The 26,784-nt window shown below is 36.7% G+C and overlaps 1 protein-coding gene across 1 annotated transcript; it reads left to right on the top strand.

The window, feature by feature from the left end:
• Nucleotides 1–15,265: 15,265 nt before the first annotated feature.
• LOC109014736 (uncharacterized mitochondrial protein AtMg00810-like) lies at nucleotides 15,266–16,147 on the top strand. Its single transcript, XM_018997242.1, has one exon. It carries the CDS (start codon nucleotides 15,266–15,268, stop codon nucleotides 16,145–16,147), a length of 882 nt encoding a protein of 293 aa, XP_018852787.1.
• Nucleotides 16,148–26,784: the final 10,637 nt, after the last annotated feature.

Here is a 26,784-nt window from a genome sequence, read left to right on the forward strand (position 1 = left end):
GCCTTTGATATTACCTGCGAGATTTTTATGCCAGAATTATGTTCTTGTGGAAAGTAGTCCAATAATCCATTTTACCGTATGCACCATGATCTCCCCTAGGGACCATCCGCACACCCTGGCTCACTTCACCACGTGAAGGAACGAGCGATGCCCAGTTTCGCACCCAGCGCGTACATGGCCAAGCATCCTCTAGCCCCCACCAGTAGAGAGGCCACAAAGTCAGCACCAAACCATCTCGTCCGATCCCATTGTCGCCCAGCGACAATTCAGGGGACGTCACTTAGTATGTTCCGCTCTCGACTAACCAGAGGAGCTCCACCGAGATAATGCCCCATCTCGGCTTGGGGTCGTGATACACACGCACCCAGAAATCCTTTCACATGAAAACCCAATTTTTAATAAAGATATGAACATGAATGCAATTACACGAAAACCTAGTTTCCTTTACAAACATGATCATGCGTGCAAATATGCCATGTACATGAAACATCTCAATAACCAACTTCCAACAACACTCAACACAGCCCAAACACACAAACAACTTCATCCACCAATCCATCCGGCCCCCTTACTCCTTAGACTCAGTCCGGCAAAACCAACCAGATCACAGTGAAATGTGTTAGTACAAAAATATATTTAAGTCACGAAAGTTCTTTGGAAAAATACTTACAGTGCTATTTTATAATTTCCAAAGGATCACGAAGCTGCAAGAAGTGGCAACACAGCAACAGAACAGTGCCAAATGCACTGTGGCCGTGGGTCTCAAAAACTCACTTTTGAACGGGTACAAACGAAGACCCGAGATTACAAAGGAAGGGTTTAGGGATGTCGGTGAAGCTAGTGGTGGTGGTGGTTGGCCGTGGGTGGCGGCGTAGAGGGCGGTCGAAGACCACAAAATCCCAAAACAGAAATGTTCATGGATGTACTTAACAGGTGACAGATCGGAGCTAAGAATGGGTGCATTGGATTGCTGAGAGGTCGAGAATGAAGTGGTGAAGAAATGGTGGTCGGAGGTGGCGCGACGGTGGCGCAACGGCATAAGGAATGCCGCGGCTTTAAGCTGTTTGATGGCGAGTGAGGAGCTGAAAACTGAAGGGGGAGGTCACCGGAGGGTGGGGAAGCTCGTGGGCTGGGCGGTGTTTGATGGTTATAGGTAAGAATAATGTTGACTACGAGAGGAAGACGTTACCTCAAGAAGAATTTCACCTACCCCATGAGCGTGATGAGGCATTCAGTGTTGGACAGTAGGTTGGTAAACAACCTATTCTTTTGAGCGAGTTTTCTGTTTCTACTTGCATCGATTTCGAGGACGAAATCTTTTTTTTAGGAAGGGAGGATGTAACACCCCTCTAGAAATTCATTGGTGGAATTTCTATTGATTTTAGGAATCTCGTGAAAACCCCATAAGTTTTTACGAATTGATCAATCGCACAGGTTTTAGTCTGTCAACATAGTCAGTGTTATCACTCACTATGGTGCTAGAAATATAAGTTTAATTATTTGAGGTAGTTAGAAGTGTCAAAATGAGTTATGGTCTACGCCATTAGACTCAGTGGATTATTTAGGATTTTATGGCGCAATAGCCTATTTTCATAATTCCAGACGAAACGTCTGTTAAAAATTGTGAAATTATTTTTTAGGGGCACTTCGGGGTTGAATTTCGTTAAACGATTTTCACTATAGGTTAATATGAATATTTAGAGTTTTTTTAGTACTAAGTTTATTATGCATTTTTTTTTAGTGAATAGTAACTTCGATAAGCGCACCCAGTGCAGTGTTTTCAAAATCACAGTGTGAAATGCCCAAATTAGGTTGGAGTAGTTTTATTTGGATACTTGGCAATATCTTAGCCACACATAGTGAATAATATTAGAGATTTGGTACAAAGAGGAACCATTAGATGGATTTGTGAAGTAAGTCAAGGTGTGAGATCATGTCACCTAAGTAAAGCTTTGTTTCATCTGATCAACCAAATTGTGCCAAACCAAAGAGGGTTTCAACCCTAGAAAAATCCTAAATGGTTGGAATCCAATTGAAACCCCAAAATCTTGGTTGGAACCGAAATCCTAAACGGTTTCCCCAAACCCTAAAGTTGGTCTCCAAACCCTTTTTAATCCGATTTCTAGCATTGTATTTAATCACTTGATTAAATTACTTCCACATGCTATTAATTAATCAAATCCTTCTTATGACATCATTATCCAACCTTTTAAATCTTGGAAATTTGATTGGGCCAAGAAAAATTGGTTTTGGGCTTAATAGCATCTCAAACCCTAACCAAACCCCCTTTAAACCTCAAATTGAAGCCCACTTGGTGGGGCCCCCCAAGGCCCACGAAATTGGCCACCTTGGCAAAGCTTCTTGGAGAAGTTTCCTCCCCCACATGGAAGACCATCCACTGCCATTGGCTTCACTCAATACTGCCTTGATGTGAAGGAGAAATCAACTCCATCAACCTCCATCTTTCACAGCTGCAGGCAGTTTTTGCCCCTCACTATTCTCCACTTTATGTCACATAGCCACTCCAATCAAGGGTCATTCCAGCCCACAACTTCCCCCTCCAGGAGTCTATAGTCGTGCAAGGCACTTTTGATTCCATTTTATCACTTCTTTTCCCCCATTCTTAGAGAGAAACCCAAAACAGCACTCTCGGGCAGATTTCTGGGTCTTTTTGCGTGGCCATTTTCGATTCTTTTTATGTATTTTTCCAAGATGATTCATTCACATGAGTTGTTCTTCTTTGAGTCTAGTTTCTGTGGATATCTTATTAGTCTCATTCCATGCACATATGATCGGTCAAAAGTATTTTTAACCAAGGAAAGTTCATTCTAGGAGTGAAACTGGAGAGTATGTTATGTTTTGGAAGTTTTGACCAAGCTAATGGATATATCTTGGTCCGAAAATTTTATGGAGTGTTGTTAACATGTGTTTATGAATGTTCATTGAGGTTTTGTTGCATGAATAAAGCTTTTAATGATAGATTTTCTTAGAGTTAGAAACTTGAAAACTGGAAGTGGAAAAACAGTTTATGTTTTGTGAAAATTTAAATATTTTGTAGTTTAATCTTATTCCAAAGGCTTTGATATTTTTATATGATGATCCTAAGCCTCTTATATACATGTTAGGATGTTATTTCGAAGATATTTAGTATTAGTTTTAATGATATGATTTTCTATGCAAGAGGATTTCGGTTAGGCCTAATATTTGATGTTTTTGAGTTACATCCATGTTTTATTAAATTTTAGCCATGTGATTTTAAGTTTGATGGTTGGATCTTCTTTAGGACACATTTTTAAACCATGTGATGTGTTAGTTTGAAGATCACATGTCTTTAAGCCATGGATCAAGAGATTGATCAGAGTTAGTTGGGAAAAACAGTTTCTGTTTTGTGAAAGTTTAAATATTTTGTAGTTTAATCTTATTCCAAAGGCTTTGATATTTTTATATTATCATCCTAAGCCCCTTATATACATGTTAGGATGTTATTTCGAAGATATTTTGTATTAGTTTTAAAGATATGATTTTCTATGCAAGAGGATTTCAGTTAGGCCTAAAATTTGATGTTTTTGAGTTAGATCCATGTTTTATTAAATTTTAGCCATGTGATTTTAAGTTTGATGGTTGGATCTTCTTTAGAACACATTTTTAAACCATGTGATGTGTTAGTTTGAAGATCACATGTCTATAAGCCATGGATCAAGAGATTGATCAAAGTTAGTTGGGAAAAACAGTTTCTGTTTTGGACTAAGTTTAAAAGCAAAAACTCCAAGTGTTGTTTTGTGATTTTTGGTGAGTGTTGTTTAATGATTTAAAGCATGTATGATCTTAGAATGATGTTATGAATATGTTAGAAGTAAGATTTGATATTTTTGGAATTCCTGGAGATGTTTTTATTAAGGTCAAAACTTGTGATTTAAGATTTAATTTTTGTTAAAAAGTTTGGGTCTTTTTACAAAAAGTTTGGTGTTGATAATTAGCTTTTTCTTAATGGATATTTTTTAAGTGTGCTTTTAAACTTAGGATAGGAAGATCTTTGTTACAAGATTTTGGTTTAATCATGTGTTTTGAAACTTGGAAGAAATTGCAACCAAAATCAAGAGAAATGGCCTATGAATGTTTCAGCCATTGTGTTTCCATAGTTGTGATTGGTTTTAAATTTCTTTGAGTTGTTATTTGAGTCTAGGACAAAATTTACATGATGAATGTAAATTTTGGTAATTTTTGGAGTTAGGATGTGAAATCCTTAAGTTAGGGGTGAAATGGTCATTTGCCCACATATAGAGGGTAAAATGGTAATTTTACTCTAAGTTGTCTCTTTTCACATTTTTAATTGTTAATAATTAATTTCTAACTTTTAGAATACCCTCTTACAGTTCCTCGTGTTTCGCACTTTATTTTAGTAGAACGCGGCGATCGAGGTAAGTTAGCTTTTAACTTACTATCAGTTTAATGTGTATGAGTGATAAGTAAGGGAACTAAATTATATGTACGCATGTTATCATATGTGTCATGCCAGGTCATTACATATTTATTTGTTACACAGAATTTATTCTGTTATGAATTATTCATCTGTTACAAAAGATATTATGTCACGTATTCCTATACATTACAAGTATGTCATGTTAAGTTAAGTATGCCATCTGTTACATGTATTTCATGTCATGTAATATTCAGTGTCACATGTTATACCATGTTAAGAAATGCTGTCTGTTATATGGTATGCCATGTTACGAAATGTTGCATGTTACATGTATGCTATGTTATGAAATGTACTCTGTTACATTTATGTCTTGAAGTATGTCATGTCTGTCATCTTACGTTCATGTCACGTTACACTACGTCAGGACTTTTGTCTTTTATGTCACGTTCATGTTACGCCACGTTACGAAATGTCGTGTATGCCAGTTAAGTTATTCATGTCAATCACGACCCTAAGCGCTAGGATGGGGTAATATCCTAGTGGAACTCATTTGTTCACGCTGGAGTGTCTAAATAGGTGTGAAATTCCCTAGGTTGACGAAGTACAGTCAACAGGTTGCGAATGAGACCTAATTAGCTGGTCACCGGAGCGCGCCAGGCACTAACGCTGATGGTGCCACATATTATGTTACGTGTGTCCACAGCAAGTGTGGCATAAACAAGTAAGTCATGGGGCCACAACAACTGTGGAGCATACACTACATGAGACACAGCAATTGTGACACGTAGAATACGTGGAGCCACAACAACTGTGGACTACGTATTAAAGCACTCACAGCTGGTATAGAAACCTGTGATGTGATGCGGTAATCGGCAGGGACACACAGCTTAAGGGGACCTGTGTAGCACCAATATGGTCACTTTAATGATTAAGTCTATTGAATAAGATTTTAAGTTCATGTATTTCACGTTCAAGTCATGTTTCAAGTTCACATTATGTTATGTTCAAGTTTACGTTTACGCAATCATGGTAATCCCATTAGACAAGAATATGTTTCAAGTTCATGTTATGTTATATTCACGTTTATATTATGTTCCAAATTCACATTTATGTTAAGTCATGCTCAAGTTCATGTTCAAATTATGCATGTTCACGTTCATGTTATGTTTCAAGTCCATGTTATGTTTCAAGTTCACGTTCATGCTATGTTTCAAGTCCATGTTATGTTTCAACTCACGTTCATGCTAAGCTTCAGTTTTAGTGTAAGTTATGCCTGTTATGTTATGTTGTATGTCAAGATATGCTATGATTACTTATGATTTGATTATGCATTCATGCTTTTACTGCCATGCATGCATCATTAACCTGTGTGGAAGATTTCTATTAACTTGCTGAGATTTGTAATCAAATCTCACTGTAGTAGTCCCAACTACTATTCCCCCCGAATGGTAGATTTTGTTATAGGATCTGAAGGAGAATTGGGAATCGACCAACTGGAAACGGTCGACTAAGCGACGGTGCGACGTAGATGGTAGTACAGTAGTTACCTCAAATTACTACTTGTATTTGTGGAGTTCAATCTCCAGCACTCTTTTGATCACAACCATATGGACTATTGTTGTGATCTTAGTTATTTAACATGTCATTAAGTATGAAGTATATTTTAAGTATTTGGGATATTTCAATTTGGTGCATAGTATTGCTAAAGAAATTTATTATCCGTTGCGAATATTGCATAATGCTAGATGCATGTTAGGAACATTACATATTATATGTCATGAACGGGGGCAAGTAACCTTGTGTTGCATGTCCCGACGCTTCAGATGTCCGTCCGATCCCAAGCGAAATCTGGGGGCGTCACATATTGTCTCACCATAATATATATTATATATATAGTAACATGACTTCCCATATATACAGTCTTCTTTAACAATAGATCAAGAATTAGCCTATAAAACCCCATGCTGGAGTCCTTGAAAAAACAAAAACCCAAAAGTCTATAGAAGCCAAATTTCCTTTGCCACTCAGCAGCTCCCCATCCCTCAGAGTCCCTTTAGTAATAACAATATGCAGCCAATATCAGGTGATCATGATAGCATTGAGAAAATTGTGAAGGCCATCGTGAACTTGTTCTTGAAACACATGGGATGTAACACCCAGTCAATCCTGTAACACCCTGTATTTTAGTGTATTTTTACTGAATGATTATTTTTATTTATTCAAAAAATTATTCTCTTGTTTTAAAATTATTGGATTTTTAATTGGGTTATTTTTATGATTTTTAGTTTACGAAAATTAGTTTTGAAGTGCTTTCTTTAAATTAATTATTGTTATGTGTTTAAATTTCTTCTCGAATTAAATTAACTTATTATTGGGTTTAATTATTTATTTTCATGTTAATCACTGCGTTTGAAATATTTTATTTCACTAGCTGTTTTAAAATCGTTTCCGTTGGATTATTTTTATTACCCAAGATGTGAGGATTGAACCTCATTTCTTTCCCTCCATTTTTCTTTCCTCTTTTCTTTTTTTTTTTCTTTTTCTTCTTTTCCTTTCTTTCTTTTTCTTTCTCCCATGGCTTCCCACGCGCGACCCAGCCCTTCCCTCTCTCTCCGTCCGATTCTCCTCCTCCCTAGCCCGCCGCCGTGCGCCGACGGTGGTCGACACCGCCCGATTCCCCAGCTTCCCCATCGGCCTGAGACCACCTCCCTCCGTTTCCAGCTCCTCCATCGCCGCCGTTAGCCACGACGAGCCCATTGAACGCGCTGGACAAGGAACTGGGCATCGCTGGCGGGGACTAGAGGATGTCTGGCCATGAACGCGCTGGACAAGGAACTGGGCATCGCTTGTTGCGTAGTGGGTGCTCGGCCATGAACGCGCTGGGCGCGGAACTTGGCATCGCTACGTAGCCAGGACGTGCGGATGGTCACTAGGGGAGGCCATGGTGCATAGGGTAATAACGGATTAATTGGCTATTTTCTGGAAAAATAATGTGTGTTGGATTTTGTGTAAATCATTTTCTGAGAAAATTTTTTACGGATATTTTGGGCCAAATGGGATTTTGGTGTGTGTTGGAAAATTATCATTTTCGGGGAAAATGATGTTTTAAGGAAAATGCATATTTCATCATATGCATGCATGTTGGTTGCATTAAATGCATTTTATTCCTGAGGATTATTCGGGTTATACTTACCTGCGGTACCATGTTTAGTAACGCAGACTTTGATGCAAATGAGATGAGGGTGAGCCTGAGAAGTCGGCTCCGCCCGAGGAGTGATTTGAGATCACTCATTTGTATTTTGGGACATGTGTTAAACTTTATTTTGGAATGACTGTATAACTATTTAAACCCTTTTACTGATATTTAAATTGTATTTAAATTCTGGTACTTAGTAGACTTAATTATCCGCTACGTTGTTATTGTACACTGTCGCATGTACACACACTTGGCACTTTCGTTGGGATGCGTGACCGTGTTGTCATCATCCCGGTGTCTCGATTCTCGCGTCCCTATACGTGGGGGTCGGGGGGGCCACAAAGCCACTTTAAAAGAAAAATTTTGAGTTATAGTTATGAAAAATCGTTTGGGATTGCGAGTAAAATTTTTAGAAGAGAGTTTGAGCCTAAGATACTTTTGGCGGTATATAATTTTTCTTTAGGTTTGATAATTAGGTTTCAAAGTCTTTAATGGATCAAGTGGATGTTCATCAGAAAATTTATGGGATAATTATATTTATTTTAGGTTGATTAGAAACCCAAAACTTTAGATAAAAGCCATGCAATAATTTAGTTAAGAGTCCAAGTCGTGGGCCTAAGTATATTTTGTTTTTCTTTACTTTATGTTATGTTATGTTATTTTTTTCTTTTCTTTTCTTTTTAGACGTAAGAACCCAGTCCATGGAATCGTTTTTCCAGACTCCATCGCACGATTTGCATCCAATTTCCTTTTTCATGCAGTCATTCCATCCTCTCCTCTAGGTTTTTATTCTCTTTCCTATATATATCTTATATACATATATATATATATATGTGTGTGTGTGTTAAGCATCCTCAACTTAGATTTAGCGCCGCTGCCCTCTCTTCACACTTTCAACCATCTAAACTCATCTGAGCCTCCACCCCCCCAACCTTAGTACATACCACAGCCAGCCATCACTTTCTTCGTAAAACACCAACTGAAGGCCTCGGTTTGCGTCCAATAAACCGCTGCAACCAAAGCCAATCCACCTCCGCCTCTCAAAGTCCACCTCTGTTGCACCTCCGAAAAACAGAGCACCAGCCCAGCCAACGAGTCGACACTCCCCCGGACCTAGTCCACGCGGAACCTCAGCCACAAAGCCGCCTCTTAAAGCCTCCGTAGCCTCCATTATCAGCCCGAAAATCCCCTGTTTTAACGGTCCAAAACAGAGCAACCTTCAGCCGCAACAATCACCCCCCACCAAGAGCTTCACCGCACTGTGCCTCCACAGAAATTGCCAGCGAGGACTTCCCATCACCCCGGTCCACTGCATGCTGCCTCAGTTTTCCCACGGTAATCTCGCGCCACTTCCGATTGAGGGTCCTTTCCTTTCGGTCTCTCTCTCGTTCTCTCACCATCTCTCTCTCTCTCTCTCTCTCTCTCTCTCTCTCTCTCTCTCTCTGTTTTAGCTCTCTCTCCCTCTCTTCCCATGCGACGCCGTCGAGGAAAGTCATCACCACCTTTGTCCAACGTCTGTCGCACTCCCACAGTGCTGCTGCCTCGAGTTTCTTTCTCGTGAGTATGTCCCTACCGTCACTCGCGTTTTGCCTCTTCTGATTTTAGTTTTTGCTGTTAATAACAGTTACTTAAAAAGGGAATTGTGGTTGTCTTGGGTAACTGGTAGGAGAAGGGCATTTTTACCGTTTCGCCCTTTTTGTTTAAAACATCAACTAAGTTGATATTTTTTTTAACTGAAATGTGGGCTGCATGTGATTTTTATGATTACACTAAAGTGAGTTTATTTTGCTAAGCTGGTATTATTAAGAGACTGATATTTTTATCGAATTGGTTATTAAATAAATATTGATAATTTTTTTTTGAATGATCAGTAAGTACAAAATCTTATTATAAATCCCTGTCAAAGAATATTTTTTTAAACAAAAGTATGATTATCTACTTATAATGATTTTGATATAGTTATGTTATTTTAGTTTTATAAATTAGAGTAAGATCTCAATTGTAAATAAGTTAGAATTTATATAAGTTAGAATTTAATGTTTTAGTTGGAGTTATTAAGTTGGATATTGATGAGTTTAGAAAGTGATATTGCTATTTTAGGAACAATAGGAATTTTTGGATTTTGAGGAATTAAAACAAATGGATTATTTTAGAAGCTTAGGCTTGAATATCGAAATATGCGATTGATTAGAAATTTTCGTGATCATCTTATAGGTGACAATTAATTTTTGTACGGCATTGTTGATGAAATTTTCAAAAAGCTAAGAAGTTCAGGTAAGCGGGGTTCTTATGCTAGATTTGCATAAAAATAAAATGGACTGAGGTTGATTTTTGACAATAAGCATGTTTTGTTATGAAAAGAGATTTGAACTACCTCAATTATTTGTTCTGCATTACTCATGAGATTCTGTTTAAGAATAAAGTATTTTCTAGCATGACTGGTGTAGACATGAGTTATTTTGCATTTTGCTTCTGAACTGTGCAAAAGTGAGCGAATATGAAAGTTTGTGCATAAAATTATGTTTTGTGATTTCTGAAAACTCTGTTATGTTCTGAAGATGTTTTGTAATTTGATATGATGTGATTTCTGAAAACTCTGTTATGTTCTGAAGATGTTCTGTACTCTGATATGATATGATTTCTGAAAACTCTACTCTATTCTGAAGGTGTTTCGTACTCTGATATGATGTGATTTCTGAAAACTTTTGGCATGACATTCTGAATCGGGATGTGGTTTGTAGATGGTGACCTATTTGACCTACCACAGGTGCTAATAGTGGCTCCTGTTTGGGTTGGTACCAACTATTCTGTTTCTGGTGCACCCACTTTGGAAATAAAGTGGTTTTCTAATGGTCTTTCCTGTGTGCACACTCGAGGCTCCGAGAATAAATAAGGGGAAGATTCACATTCTGTTTCTGCTCGGTTAGCTACCGGGGTTTGCACAACCCTACCATGAGGGTTAAACATGGCCTCTGATGTGATATGATGCTCTGGTACGTTGGTGGTTAGTTATGCTATGCCAAAAGATTTTGAATAAGAATATTTTTCAACTTTCGCTCTAATATTTTTTATAACATGTTCTGACACTGCATTCAGAAAATAAAGTGTTTTGTTCTGCATTCCGAAATCTGTAAATGCTCATGTTTGCATACTAGTATATGTTCTTTGCTTACTGAGTTGTTAATAACTCACCCCCTCTTATCTCCAATATTTTCAGATGATTTTTGGATATTTCAAATGATGATCAGGAATACGAAGAATTGGGTGAGATGACTTAAGAATATTGGATTAAGAATAGAAAGCTTTCAATGAGTATTGGTGATTTTGATGATTATGTTGTTGAAATGTGAGTTTAAGTGACATATAGAGAAGTTGGTAATTTTTGGGGTTACTGTAATGAAGATTTTATATACGAGTATGTGTGGTTATTTAAATTTGAAGTGTTTATGTTTGATTTGGAGCTTTTAGAAGTATATTGCCAATGTTGGAGTTGATTATCAGGTAACATGAGTTAACTCTCCGGACCCTCAGGGACGAGACGTTACATGGGAAAGCCCTACCAGCCTAACGATTCTGACGGAGATAGCGATGACAAGGAGAAGAAACGACATCCTCCCAAAATGGATTCTTGAAATAAGTACTATTTAAGTTTCAACTTTTAGCGGAGATAGCCATTTATGCAGTGCATGCAGCTAGCTCCTTGCGTGCAAGGTGCAGTGCTTGTAAGTTGTATGTGTTTTGCATGGTTTTAATTATTTTCCCTGGCTCTATATAATATATATGTTTTAATTTCTATCCAATGTGAAATATTATTGCGTGGATCACCCATCTCTATCTAGTTCTTGACTGTAATGCTTTTGACGGATTCACTAAAAAATTAAATAGGTGGAGTGGGAATTAATTAGTTATTAGATGATTATTTAACAAATTAGCAGTGTTGGAGTATAGCATCGCATATACAGAACATGGAATTAAAGTTCAAAGAAGAAAAGGTCAAGGCTAAAGTAGATCATACACATTAGTTACTTATTTTCTGTTATCTTCATTTTCAGTATAAATAGATGTAAATACAATGATCAGAGCACTTGATTCATTCAATACAATTCATTTCTATACTTTCATTTCCAGTTTACAAAGTTCTTGACATGGTATTAGATTAATACATTCCGCACACTGATTTTCCTTTCTAGAAATTAGTTCTTTTTCGATCTTTCTTCAAGTTTCTTCAAGTTTTTCTACACTACACTGATTTTGTAGTGATTTTTCTGCTCAATTTATGAAGTTCTTCCAACCTCTGTGATTCTTGTTTTTTCTTGAAATGGCTTCTACAGCTCTACCAAATCTATCCCGAGAAATCCATCAGAAAATTCATCAAGTCCATATTATCAGCATCCAAGTGATAACCCTTGTGCTCTTCTTGTCTCAGAGATTTTCAATGACGATAATTATGTTGCTTGGAGCCGCTCGATCATGATTGCTTTATCAATCAAGAATAAAGTGGCATTCATTGATGGTAAACCTCTCTGAGTCTGTACTTTACACAACATGGATGAGGGCTAATAACTTAGTACTTTCTTGGTTGATAAACTCAATTTCCAAAGATATTCGTAACAACTCATTATATGTTAATTGAGCTCTTGATCTTTGGAGTGAATTGAAGACATGGTACTTAAGAAGTAATGAACCAAGAGTTTTCCATCTTGAGAAATCTTTGACTTGTATAAATCAGGGTTCTTCTTCTATTACTAAATATTTCAGTGCCTTCTAAGCATTATGGGATGAATATGTCAGTTTTCGTCCTTTCCCAACTTGAACTTGTGGAAAAATGTCAAGTTGCACATGTGATCTCTTCACTTTTCTGTTACAAAGGTAGCAGTCAGATTATGTTCAAAAATTTCTTTTTGGTTTAAATGAATCATATTCATCTATCAGAAGTCAACTACTTCTTTCCATACCATTACCAACTATGGCAAAGGTTTTTTCTTTACTACTTCAAGAAGAGAGCCAAAGGCAATTTACCAACTCAGTTTCAAATGAAACTCATGCATTGATGGCAAAACAGTTCACTACTCCAGCAACAAACCAATATAAGTTTTCAAAAGAAAAATCCAAGAAGTCTTCACTCCATTGTACACATTGTGGGTATAATGGACATACTGTTGACAAGTGCTTCCAACTCCATGGGTATCCTCCTGGCTGGATTGGACCAAACGGAAAGAGAATCAACCAATGAAGTCTGTGATCAAAATACGGACAAGTCTCACACGATTTCTTTAACCTCTGAATAATTTAATAAACTCTTAGCTCTTGCCAACTCCTCACAATCTTCTCAACCTTCCTCAAATACTCAGAATACTTTAGCTTGTAACCTTGTTACTTTTGCCCAGTTTTTTGGTAATTTCTTTTGCAATTCTATTTCTACTACACCAAATCATTCTTGGATATTAGACACTGGTGCAACAGATCACATGATTTGTTCACCACATTTCTATTGTTTTCCTCCTAAGCCAATCACTACATCTATAAATCTACCCAATGGACAGATTATACCAGCTACACACATTGGCACAATTTGCATTTCCAATAATCTTTTCCTGCAAAATGTCTTGTGTATACCCTCATTTTCCTTTAATCTTTTATCTGTTTCTAAACTAACCCAACAATCTAACCTTTCTTTGTCTTTCTTTGGAACTCATTGTCTTTTATAGGACCAATCAAAGAGGAGGATGATTGGGATTGCATTTGAGAAACAAGGGCTATATCATTTTGTATCTTCCTGCACAACCTCTAAGTCTAATTCAGTTCATTTTTCTTCTACTTCTAAAAAATCCTTAGATTTATGGCATTACAAATTAGGCCATGTATCTTTTTCTAGACTTTCTTCTCTCAAACACCTAGATTCTTCTATCTCTATGGATTGCCAAAATATATGTGATATATGTCCTTTGGAAAAGTAAAGAAGATTACCTTTCCCTATATCACATACAAAATCTAATAAAATTTTTGATTTGGTTCATTGTGACATATGGGGTCCATTTGCCAATATTTCTTATTCGGGTTGTAGATATTTCTTAATAATTGTTGATAACTTCACACATTGCACTTGGGTTTACATGCTTAAGGCTAAATCTGAAGTTCCATTTTTGTTCAAATCATTTTGTATAATGATAAAAACTCAATTTAATATTGCTGTCAAAACCATAAGGTCAGATAATGGACCTGAATTTTCTCTCACAGATTTTTATAGTGAACATGGAATCTTACATAAAAAAAAGTTGTGTAGAAACCCCAATGCAAAATGGAACAGTTGAAAGAAAGCATCAACATTTACTTAGTACTGCTCGAGCACTAATGTTTCAATCAAACATCTTATTATCTTTTTGGAGTGGCTGTGTTCTCACAACAGCTCATATCATCAATAGAATACCTACCCCTCTTCTTGACAATAAAACCCCTTATGAAATGCTTTTTAATAAAACACCAAAACTATCTCATTTAAAGGTGTTTGGTTGTCTTTGCTTTACTTCTACACTTCAAAATCACAGACATAAATTCAATCCTAGAGCTATCAAATGTATATTCCTTGGGTACCCCTCTGATGTAAAGGGTAACAAAGTAATGAATCTCAACACTAATAAAGTGTTCATTTATAGAAATGTTATATTCTATGAAAACATTCTTCCCTTCACAGATTCACCTTCTAATCCACAAAGTCATACATTTCTATTCCCACCATCAGAAAACAACAATTATTTTCCCACCAATTCTACTGTTGTTCCTAATCAGTCAATATCATCAACTTCTCATGATGATAGTCTCCCTTCAAACACTGACCAAGATGTGTCTATATCTCAAAATAATTCTATTTCCAATGATCTACCACAAACTAGAAAATCAACTTGAATTAGAAAATCACCTATTTTCTGCAGGATTACTATTGCAATCAAGTTATCTCAAATGCAACCCCTTCAACTTCTTCTAATGATGGTTCTATTAAAGGTAGTTTCTATCCTATTTCTCCTTTTCTTTCTGCTAGCAGATTATCATTTTCTCATAAAGCTTTCCTTGCTTCAATAACAACCTCATCTGAACCCAAAACATATAAACAAGCTTCCCAATTTCCAGAATGGCAACGAGCTATGAAAAATGAACTAGATGCCTTAGAGTTAAACCAAACATGGGAGCTTGTCGCTTTACCTAAAAATAAACAGACAATTGGTTGTAAATGGGTATTCAGAATCAAATAAAAATTTGATGGAACCATAGAAAGACACAGAGCAAGACTGGTGGCAAAAGACTACACTCAACAAGAACGGTTAAACTTCTTTGACACCTTCTCAGCTGTTGCAAAGATTACTTCTATTCGACTTCTACTTCTTGTTGTTGTAATTAAAAATTGGCACATTCGCCGACTAAATGTGAATAATGCCTTTTTACATGTTGAATTACATGAAAAGGTTTACATGGACTTACCTCCTGGATTGCCTAATCAGAACAATCAAGTTTGTAGACTTTTAAGAAGTCTTTATGGCCTTAAACAGGCATCTAGATAGTGGTTTGAAAAATTGTCTAAATCTCTCATCACTTATGGTTTCACTCAAGGGAAATCTGATTGCTCATTGTTTATCAAAAAGTCAACAACATCTTTTATGGCACTACTTGCTCATGTTGATGATGTGTTGCTAGCAAGTGATGATTTGGAACAGATTCAGCTGTTAAAGAAATTCTTACATGATCAGTTTACAATTAAAGAATTGGGACCATTGAAATATTTTCTTGGTCTAGAAATAGCAAGGTCTAAAACTGGCATTTCAGTCTACCAACGAAAATATACCTTGGACATATTACAAGACACTGGTAACATTGGATCAAAACCTGTTGCATTTCCAATGGAATCAAATCTCAAGCTAACTGCTGATGATCCAGAGCTTTATGAAGATCCATCAGAGTATAGGAGACTGGTTGGTAGATTGTTTTACTTGACAATTACCAGACCAAATTTTGTCTATTCTGTCCAAGTGTTAAGCCAATTTCTAGCAAAACCAACTATCAGCCATCACCAGGTAGCAATGAGGGTACTAAGGTATCTGAAAGCTACACCAGGGCAGGGTTTGTTTTTCTCATCATCATCAAAATTTCAACTAAAAGCTTTCTCAGATAGTGATTGGGTAGGCTATATTGACACCAGGAGAAGCGATTTTGAAATATTTTTGGGTAATTCCCTAATCTCATGGAAGTCCAAAAAGCAGGCCACAATTAGTCAATCCTCTGCTGAAGCGATGAAGCATGAGTATCGAGCTCTTGTGGCTACAACATATGAGGTGCAATGGTTAGTCTATGCATTGCAGGACTTGCAGATTGATCATCAACAGCCCACAACTTTATACACAAATAGCAAATCAGCAATGCCTATTGCCACCAACCCAGTTCAGCATGAAAGAACTAAGCATATTCAAATTGACTGTCACTTGGTTCGAGAGAAATTGCAAGAAAAGCTTATCAAGCTATTTTACATTCCCTCTCGGTTATAATTGGCAGATATGCTCACCAAGCCACTGGGTTCACTGCCTTTTCATCATACTCTCCGCAATATGAACATTCTCAATATTCATGTTCATCTTGAGGGGGGATGTCGGAGTATAGCATCGGATATAGAGAACATGGAATTAAAGTCCAAAGAAGAAAAGGTCAAGGCTAACGCAGAAACAAACATGCATGGTAATTATGCTATTGAGCTGAGCACTGAAGCTTTATGAAGAAAAAATAAATAAAGAAGAAGATCGAAAGAAGGAGCAGAAGAAGAAGGAAAAGAGGAGTACTATATGAAGAGGAAAATTGAAAATAAAGAAGAAACGGTGTAGATCAATCTGCATGGGAATTAGGTCGGACTCATATATATATTAGGAGTGGCCTTTTCTTGTTTTCCATTTATATTTTTTATTTTTCAAATAGGAAAATTAGTTTTTATTAATCAAAATATTTATAATTATGATGTTTTTTAAGTGAAAATTACTGGAAGATCCTCTTTTTAAATTTAAGGGAGTGCATACGATCATTAGAAATTAGAATTCTCAATTGATCATATTCATACGAATTTGACAGAGTTCTATACAATTTCAAGGGTAAATCAGAATATATAATAGTACTAATAATAATAATAATAATTCCTCAAATTATGATCACCTTATTCTCATAGATATTCAAAACTGCAATTAATTAATAGCAACTTACACCTGGGTCAAGGTGGGGCGTTAATTAATTTGAAACATGCAGTGAATAATTATAGTAATGAAATAATTATAAATTATAGTAATGAAATAGTCTCACTTCACTTACCAGACACAACTTAAGTGGCTATGATTTATCACCAATTTGGAGATGGGTTTGAGAATAGATTGCAGTTTAAAGACGTTTTTTTTTTTAATAATGCTATGTATGTGTAGTCCCCATTTACTCACATTGAAAAAAAGTGAGGGTCACTATTAAAAAATAATTTTTCATATAAATCCTAAATTTATCTACTTTTTCAAAATTAGTATGCGAAGACTACACACTCCAAAATTACAAATATTACCACTTTTTTTTTAATATACTCAAGTTTTAATATAACATTCTTGAGCTCTTCTTTAATTTTATAAAAACATTTAGAATTTAAGAATGAGAAATACTTTACGTACCTACTATATTATATTTGCACAAGCTGAAGTGCCAGTGCCACTAGGCCTGTGCATAAAAGGCTTGGCCCGACCAAACCGAAAGGCTCGACATGGTTCCACCCGACTAAAGTCAAGTTCAATGGATCAAAACCCATAATGGGTTTATTTCATCATCTATCTATCGAAACCGATCACTTGAAAAGAACCTAATCTGCTAGCGATGGTGAGAAGAAAAGAATGGGATTGGGACTTCGAAGTCGGAGAAGAAATCCTGCTAAGGATTCTCACGGTCAAGAAAAAATGAAGGTAGACTCTGAAGGTAGACTCCAAAGGGATCTTTCAGATTTGGGTTTGGAACCGGGATTTTTTTTCTCTAACAATTTTCTTCGAAGGAATAACGAGAGAGATGGGTGGGTATGCGACTAAGCCGAAGGTCTTGAAGGAGGCCTTGAACCGTGAAAAACCTTTGATTGAGAAGTATAATCGACAACCTTGAACCGTTCTTTTGAGTAGGCTTTGATAGTTGTTCAAGCTTACTAATACCCAGAAGTGGAAGTGGGCTTTGCTTCTGTTTCTCCTCGTCATTCTCTTCAGGCACAATCTCGAAATCAATATCCAGTTCGCCTTTGTTGAGGTCAAGATCACGAAAGGGGCTACTAGTTTTACTTATTGACCTGCTAATGAGAGATGAGAACATTTTGGAAGAGCTTAGCCAAAATATTGAGTTGTTGGGGGCCTCTTCTACAGAGAGCAATTTGATGGCAAAGGGATCTTCATGACGTTTGATATCGATGAAGAAGAATTGGGTAAAGGTCCCTCTGCTGATGAAGAAGAAAGAGGGGAGTATTTTCTTTTTTTTTTTTAAGATCACTCGGGTCATATGGGTTCAACCTGCTTTTGTTTTGAAGGGCTAGGTCGTGTCAGGTCGAATTGGCGCTGCCTTAAATGGAGATGATCTGGTAGGGTCGAGCACAAACCTTGTATTTTGACCTTGGGTTGCAGGCCTAAGTGCCACATAGTACTACCACTCGTTGACTGTTGACTAATCAAATGGTTGACAACTATGTAAGAAATTACGATTGTTTATCCGGGTTTCAGACCAGGTACCACATATACCTAGCCAGAACCCGAATGAATTCTGAATTTTTGAAACCCAAAAATCTAGGTTCCAGCTGTACCTGAATATTTTTTTGTTTTTTAAAATAGTCTACATGTTATTAATTTTTTTAAAAAAAATAAAATTGAAAAGCATTTTTTTCTAAAAGCATTTATTTTATTACAATTGATTCAAGAAATAATATTGTTAAAAATACTATATTTTTATCATTATCCAGAATGATAAAAATATATCAAAATGAAAAAACTAAATTTATTTCAAAATTAGCTAAAGCTATAAATAACTAATTAACTTTTTAACTAAATGCATGTAAATCAAAAACAAAAAAAATCCAAAATTCATCATGTAAAATGCATACGACATAAAAGATGCAATCTACTACATATTACATTGCTTCAACTCATTTGCTAAGAACATTACAAAACACATACATTACTTTAATCAAACTCCAATACACAACAACAAACAAGAACTAATTTGCTAAGACCCAAATCAATGGAGAGAACAAAGGAAATAAAAGATAAAGAACTAGTAACAAAGGCAAAGATGAAATAAAAGATAAAGAACAGGGAAACAACAAGCATCTGTTTATATCATAACTCACAAGGATAATTTTCAATAAAATTTAAATAAGAAACCAAATATGATCAGATCCAAAGCTTTTGGGAAGAAAAATGCTACCACCGAAAACCCTCAAATACTTAAAAAAAAAAGCGCACACACACACACACAAGTGCCCATGTTTAAAAAAATTCATGCTAAACCAATAATCTATTTCTATCATATAAAAAGAGCAGATTGAGAGTGCATACTAGAAACGACGGCAGATCATGAGAAATAGAAGGACCAAAACATAGACCCTCAAAAAAAAAAAAAAAAAAACCAATGTTTAAGATTTTTTCCCACAAAACATAGACCCTCAAAAGAACTACGTATTACTTATACCCACATAAGATTTGTTCAAAACCCATATCACGTGAGATATGAGAAGAACGAAAACATAGATCCAACTATAATATGAGAACAATATAAACATCCAACTAGAAATTAAAAAAAGAACACAAATTTGCAATGAACAGAATCTTACCCAAAAGTCATGTCTTAGCCAAAGAAGAGGAAGGCTGAGCTGTGGGAGTCTACGATTTCGATGCAATTGAGAGAGAGATAGAGAGAGCCAGATCGAGCTCTGTGACCCATGACACCTTTGGCCATGGTAGCTACTCGCTGCCGCTGCCCACCACTCATCACATGCCACACGCGCGACACTCGTGAAGCCCCACCATCCCCCACCACCAATCGCAGTCACAGCTGCAATCTCTAACTCGCAGCCATCAGCCTATAAATAGGCTGAGAATCTCCACCCACAAATCACCCCTCAAACACCTTCTTCTCCCTCCACTCATAGTCCCGTTGCATTACTCACCCACGAATCTCGCTTCCCGTAGATTTAGAAGGAGTTCTTCCCCAACACCGCTGTGCACCGCCGCGAGCCACCACCTTCAGCAATGTTCCTATGGTCATTCGACCACCCCTCTGGCCTACCCCTTCCCATTCCTGACCTCCCCCTCCCTCAAAACCACCCTACCCTTGAGCTAAGGCTCACTTTTGCCACTGTTCCGCCGTACTCCACTGCGAAATTCCCTTCCTCCACCCTTTACTACATTGGATATGTCACCCATTAGCCTCCTAGCAGTAGGTTTCCATTATTTCCTCCATATCTGGCCTTGTCTCTGTCATGCCGCCACTACCACAATCGAGCTCCGCCCCTCCAGACACCAACACAGTAAGCCGCATGGCACTCGCCATGTTTATTTATCTTTAGGCAACAACAGTTTTTGCATAATTGTTTTCTTATATCTATGCAGCGTCTCTCATTCTTGCACACTGTGGAACACTTAAATTCAATGCACTTGATCATCTAGAAACATACCTTTCCACTATTGTAAGTAAAACCCCAGGCTGACCTTGAATTTCTAACGATGGGAAAAATGTGTTTTATATGCATTCTGGTTATGTTCGGTTAGTGTGGGTCCTATGAAGTGTTGGGATTTTATATTGTAGTTTGGTGTTGGATTGTTGGCCAAGGGCTGGACAGAGCGTTGGGCATCACGTGTAGTTGGAAATTTGTGAAATTGTTAGAAATGTGACAAAGGTGATATTTGTATGATGAACTGTATGTTATTTGTATGTGCTATACCATGTCATCCAATAACTGTTTGTCATGCATCTACATTTTTAAATTATTATGGTTGGCCATACTTTTATTAATTGTGCTCTGTTCTATGGTTGTACTGTCAAACCGGTAAAACTATTTTGGGGAGAAATGATTAAATGCATTTTTGTGGGTGAGTGCATATCACGACCCCAAGTCGAGATGGAGTATTATCTCGGTGGAACTCCTCTGGTTACTCGGGAGAGTATAAAACTTAGTGACGTCCCCTAGGCATTCACTAGGGGATAGCAGGCTCGTCCAAGATGGTAACGCTCTTGGTACAACTCTATGGCTCATCTTCTAGTAGAGCTTAGAGGATGCCTGGTTACATAAGTGCCGAGTGCAGAGCTGGGCCTCGCTCGTTAGTAAGTCAGGCACACAGTCATTACCCATAGTATGACGAAGGGAGCTAGAGTGTGCGGATGGTCCCTAGGCAGACCATGGTGCACACCATAATTAAACGAACGTTTTCTAAATTGAAATGCAATTTTGGCATGAGTGGCTTCAAAGATTAAGCTTTTGAGTAAAAATTACAAAGCAGGGGTAATTTGGTCTTTTCTTATTATTGTTGTCCCGATGTGTTGTAGGCATTGTGTTTGAAATTCTTTGTTGTTAATCTATGGTTTTCCTTGCTAAGATTGTGAGATCTCATTGTGCTGTTTCCAACCATAGACTTTGATGCAGAGGATGTGTTTGAGAATGATGACTTGGTGTTTCCACTATAGTTGAGGGATTTAATTTTATTCTTATTTTGATCAGCTGGACGATTGTAATAACTTTGTAGAGGGTATCTTGTTGGGTGGTAGACTTTAAATTTGATGGTACTTTGCTTTTAGATGGCCATATTTTTTTCGCTGCGTATATTAAACTGTACATATATTGCATGTTCACATACACTTGCACTTGAAGATGGGGTGAGTAACCCAAGTGGCCATCACCCAGGTGTCGTGACTCCTACCGAATCACATGTGGGAGTCGAGGGCGCCACAACCGTTTTCTGACACTCCATTTTATTTTCGTTTCCTCCATTGTACGCTACCTCCCCATTTCGAAAATCAAATTCAATTATTGTTGCTAGATCACAGGGTATTGAATTCACCCCTTGGCAGCACCCCTCATTCTCAAGTTTGACAGACCACCAGAACAAAATTTGGGTAAGTTACAGTCTTTTAATCATATTGTCATTGTGGGACTTGTATCTTGGTGTCTACTAGAAGGTTGTACTATCTCTGTTTGTGTGTTTGAAATTGTAGATATTGCGAATACATAGTGGGTTGGTTTGTGGAGGGTCTCTTGAATGTAATATTAAGATTGAGGAAGGAATTGACTTGTAAGTGTTCGTTGTTTGATTGTTAGATACGTTGGTTTGTGTGCTATTTGACTGTTCAATATGTCGATTTATGGGCTATTTGATTGCTTGATATGTCAACTTGTGGGATGTTTGGTTGTTTGACACAAAGGAAGTCTCGCGTTTATGTGCAGGCTATTTGTTTGTTTGACAAGTCAAGAGTAAATTTGTTTTTTTGAACTTTTGAACTGTTTGGTTGAAATGCATAATGGTGTATGGTTAAAAGAATCCGAGGAGGTTGGGCTAAATATTGGTGTACTGAGTTTCGGAGGTTGTATTTGTGCCATGATTAGAAACCAAGGCATTGTGATGGATTTATGTGTGTTGAACTATAGTCTGGATTTAAGGGATTTTGTCAGTTAGATTGAAATGTACTTGTGTGGGTCATCAATACGTTAGTTAATATTTTTCTATATCGGTTGTTGTGATACTGCTAGAGAATGGGCTTGAAGCATAGCTAATACATTACAAGAGTCAGGTAAGTAGTGCTCCTATCCTTGACTTTGCCTAAATGGACTGGGGCTGAGTTTTTGAAAAACATGTATATTTTGTTATGAAACATTTGAAAATAAACTCAATCATTTTTCTACATAACTCACTGTATCTGAATAAGAAAAGAAAATGATTTTTCTGTCGCGACTGGTGTAAACATGAGCATTTTGGCACTCTATTTCTCAATTGAACAACAAGAATGAATATGAAATCTAAAAGTTTCTGTTTTTATCGTTCTCCGACCTTAGCACAATTGTAGAATTGTGGCCTTTGTTATTGTGTTGGTACCAACATCTACGTTTTTTAATGCACCCACTTTCAAAAGAAAATGGTTTCTGCATAGTCCTTCATGTGTGCACACTCGGGGTTTTGAGAATGACAAGGGCAATATTCACTTCTTTTTCTGCCTAGTTTGGCCACCAGTGATAGCACAACTCTACCACGAGGGTAAACATAGAATATGTTTTGATATGATGATGCTCAGTTATGCTATGCCAAAAGACTTTGTATGTAAATATTTCAGAATTGTCCTGATATTTTGTAAATATTTGGTTTTTGGCTAATGCCTGTACACTGGTATATGTTCACTACTTACTAAGTTATAGATAATATACCCAATTATTGCCACTAAAGTTTTAGATGATTTGGATGTTTCAACTCAGGATCAAGAATAGGAAGCATGGGCAAGATTAATTGAACGTAGTGGAATAAGTGCTCAAGGTTACAAAAGTCTATAAGAGAATTTTATTCAAGAAACTATTCATTTAGTTTGAGTGTCATTAGGGGATATTGATGATGTTATTGAGACATTTTAGGAGTTGATTATTAATTATGTTGAGAATTATGTTGAGGTCCTTGTAGGGGAACATCTATATTTAGTTTGAGCATAAGAGGTTCTGTTTAAAATGCCTTTGGAGTATATATATTGTATGGTTAGGAGATGATATTTAGATAATAGGAACTAACTTCCTGAACCTTCGGGTACGGGTCGTTACTATTTCTATTAGAGCCAGGTTTGAGATTTTATAGGCTTTAAAAATGACTTGGATGAGTTTTAAGGATTTAGATTCTATAGACTTTATGGAATTTTTTTTTCGAAAATTGTGGATTTAGGCCTGTGACATTTGATGTTTTAGATGTTGTAGACTTTAGTTGCAACAATCTATGGTTTTAGATTTTGTAGAATTTAATATATGAGGTTTTGGATTTCTTTGGACTTTAGGAAATTATTTTTAGATTTGATGTTTAGCATTTTGCCGACTTCAATAAATAATTTTTTTCATATTTATTAAGATGGTTTGTGAATAATAGTGAGATTTGTGAGTCAAAATTTGTGAATATTAGTGAATAGTAGTGAGATGAGTTTCTTACCTCTGAATCAAAACGGGGCCTTAAGGGTTTAGAATTTGTAGACTTTAAGGAATGTGTCCGACGAAATTTGAGGATTTAGATTTTGCACATTTTAATAACTAATTTCATGACATTTGAGGTTTTAGATTCCGTCGACTTATCCTATAGACTTTATGAAATGATTTTGATAGGATTTAAGATTTAGATTTTGGAGATGTACATAAGCTTGCTCGAATGCTAGGCTTTAGATTCTGTAGACTTTAAAATATGAGCTGATAAAATGTGAAGTTTTGGGCTTCTAAGTTTTTTACGAAAAAAAATTTCAGATTCTGAAGACACACATAGATTTGATCAAATCCCAAGTGTTAAAGTCTGCAGACTGTATGAAGTGATTCCAATCAGAGTTGAGGTTTGGATTCTAGAGACGTATGTAAGTTTAACTCGATGTCAAGTTTATGATTACAGATCGTAGGAAAGGATTTGGATATGATTTGAGGTTTCAAATTCTGTCACTTACAGTATGTACTTTTGCAAACTTTATTGCATGATTTTGATGAGACTTAAGGTCTTCTATTGTGTTTTCAAGTTGGTGTAGGATATGGGTAGGAAAGGGTAAGACAAAGAACTTGAATTGTTCTATTTATATTCATTTATTTAGTAGTTACATTTACGTCTATACTTTTACATGAGTACTCTTTTTTATTTGGAATGCTTAACTAAATATAAGTTTTTAAGATGCCAACTCCTTGCCATTTATGAAACCTTTCAAATTTGAACACATCTAATGATGATGGAGAAGCCAATATGAGCACTTTTGAGGTACTCTGAGCGGTTGCACAACAATTAATGGAAGAGATTGCTCAGAAGCCCTAGGTCCAATTGCAATAGTAATGCGGAGGGTTGTCGTTGAACAGTTTAATCGGCTGCCCCCCCCCCCCCCCCATTTAATGGAAGAGTCGACCTAACCCTGGTAGAGGATTAGATTCAGGACATAAAGGAAATTCTTTGAAACCTGAATTGCATGGACGAGTAGAAAGTATTGTACGCCACCTTCAAGCTAACGTATGAAGCTAAGCAATGGTGGATTTTAGAGAGAACCGTCAAGGAAGCTAATAGGAGAGGAGTTGTTACGTGGTCCAATTTTAAACAGATCTTCGACTGCTTCTTCCCAAGATCGGTCAAAGATGCAAGGGCCAAAGAGTTTGCCAACTTTGTTCAAGGGACTATGATGGTTCACCAATAAGCTACCAAGTTTGTAGAGTGGTCACGCTTTGCCTCTTATTTGATGCCCAATGAAGAGAAGAAACCCCAAAAATTTGAGGAGGGCCTAAGACATGGAATACATGAACGAATGGTGGCCTTTTAGATCCAGAACTTCTCAGAGCTAATGGATAAGTCAACAATACTTGAGTGGAGCTTCAAAAGAAGAGTAAAACTTCTAGATTAGAGGAAGAGAGTTACACCACAAGGGTCCCACTCTGGCATGAACCAAGGACCTTGGAAGAAAATAAATGAAGGAAGTAGCTCTGGCAATATCCCGAGAAACCAACAAAATTATCAATGCAAGACATGCAACCGAGTACATTATGGAGATTACACAAAAAAGGTTGGAATGTGTTTTCGATATGGCAAGTCTAGTCACTACATCAGAGATTACCCGTTGCAGTTGGATAGTAGCAGAATCGGCAACCCACAACCTCAGAGGACTAATTCGACGACATGAGGTAGCAATCAACATAATACAATATGTAACGCCCCATGCCCGGAGGTTCGAAAAGTTAGCTCTTGTAACCTAAAAGCATCTCTTATAAAATTTATATACTCTAAATTCTCTATCACAATACAAATCCATTTATTCAAACCAAATTTATATGTTCCTCAACTAGTACACCAAATAAAAAATTCAATGAAATAATTTTAAAAAAACTCGATACAGATTCAGAAATATCCATAACTCCTAATAACATAAAATCATCAACCTACTAAATAAGACTCAAATAAAGACTTGTACCCTTTGGCATTTATTCCTCTATGATCATCAAATTATGCTAATACTTCCTACTCTTGACTTCCAGCTGATGCATCAAAATTATTTGAAAAATATTATGGAGATAAGGGTGAGTTATCAATAACTCAGTAAGCAGAGAACATATATTAGTATGTAAACATGAGCATTTTCAAAATTCAGAATGCAAAAGAATAAATTTACTTTTAGAATGTAGAATTAGAAATATTTACTTTCAAAATGCAAAATAAAAAATATTTACTTTCAGAATGCAAAATCAAAATATGTTACCAAAAATATCGGAGCGAAACTTTCAGAAAACATTCTTATTCAAAAATCCTTGGGCATATCAAAATCTGAGACCTCATCTTTATCATAGCATCAAATTGGGACATATATCATATTTAACCCTCGTGGTAGGGTGGTAAATCACAATTATAACCCGTGGAAGGGTAGTATCCACTATTATCACTCATGGTTGGATCGTGTACCATGTTTAACCCCCATGGTAGGGTAATAAACCACAATTATAACCCGTGGAAGGGTCGTATCCACTATTATTACCCACGGTTGGGTCGTGTACCATGTTTAACCCACGTGGTAGGGTTATAAACCACCATTATAACTCGTGGAAGGGTCGTATCCACTATTATAACCCGTGGTTGGGTCGTATCCACTATTATCACATGTGGTTGGGCTGTATCCACTATTATAACCTGTGGTTGGGCCATATGCCACTATTATCACCCGTAGCTGGGCCGTAAAGGAAAACTGAATAGAACATCATAATTAGACTTAATTAGAATACTGAATCAAAATCTCATGCCAATGTTTTCAAATGCCACTTCATATCAAAAGCCAAAAACTGAATAGATTCAGATAATTTCATATGTTTGAAATAAACATAATCAAAATATCTTCATTTATTCAAAGCAAAACAAATATATCATGGACATTTTTTTTCTTTCTTCATTCTCTCCCCTAATCC

Source organism: Juglans regia, chromosome 15 (assembly GCF_001411555.2).
Source record: "Juglans regia cultivar Chandler chromosome 15, Walnut 2.0, whole genome shotgun sequence".
Taxonomy (NCBI): domain Eukaryota; kingdom Viridiplantae; phylum Streptophyta; class Magnoliopsida; order Fagales; family Juglandaceae; genus Juglans; species Juglans regia.

What these genes read in the sequence shown, in the direction of transcription:
- LOC109014736 (XM_018997242.1), top strand. Translation starts at nt 15,266, where the DNA reads ATGGCACTACTTGCTCATGTTGATGATGTGTTGCTAGCAAGTGATGAT.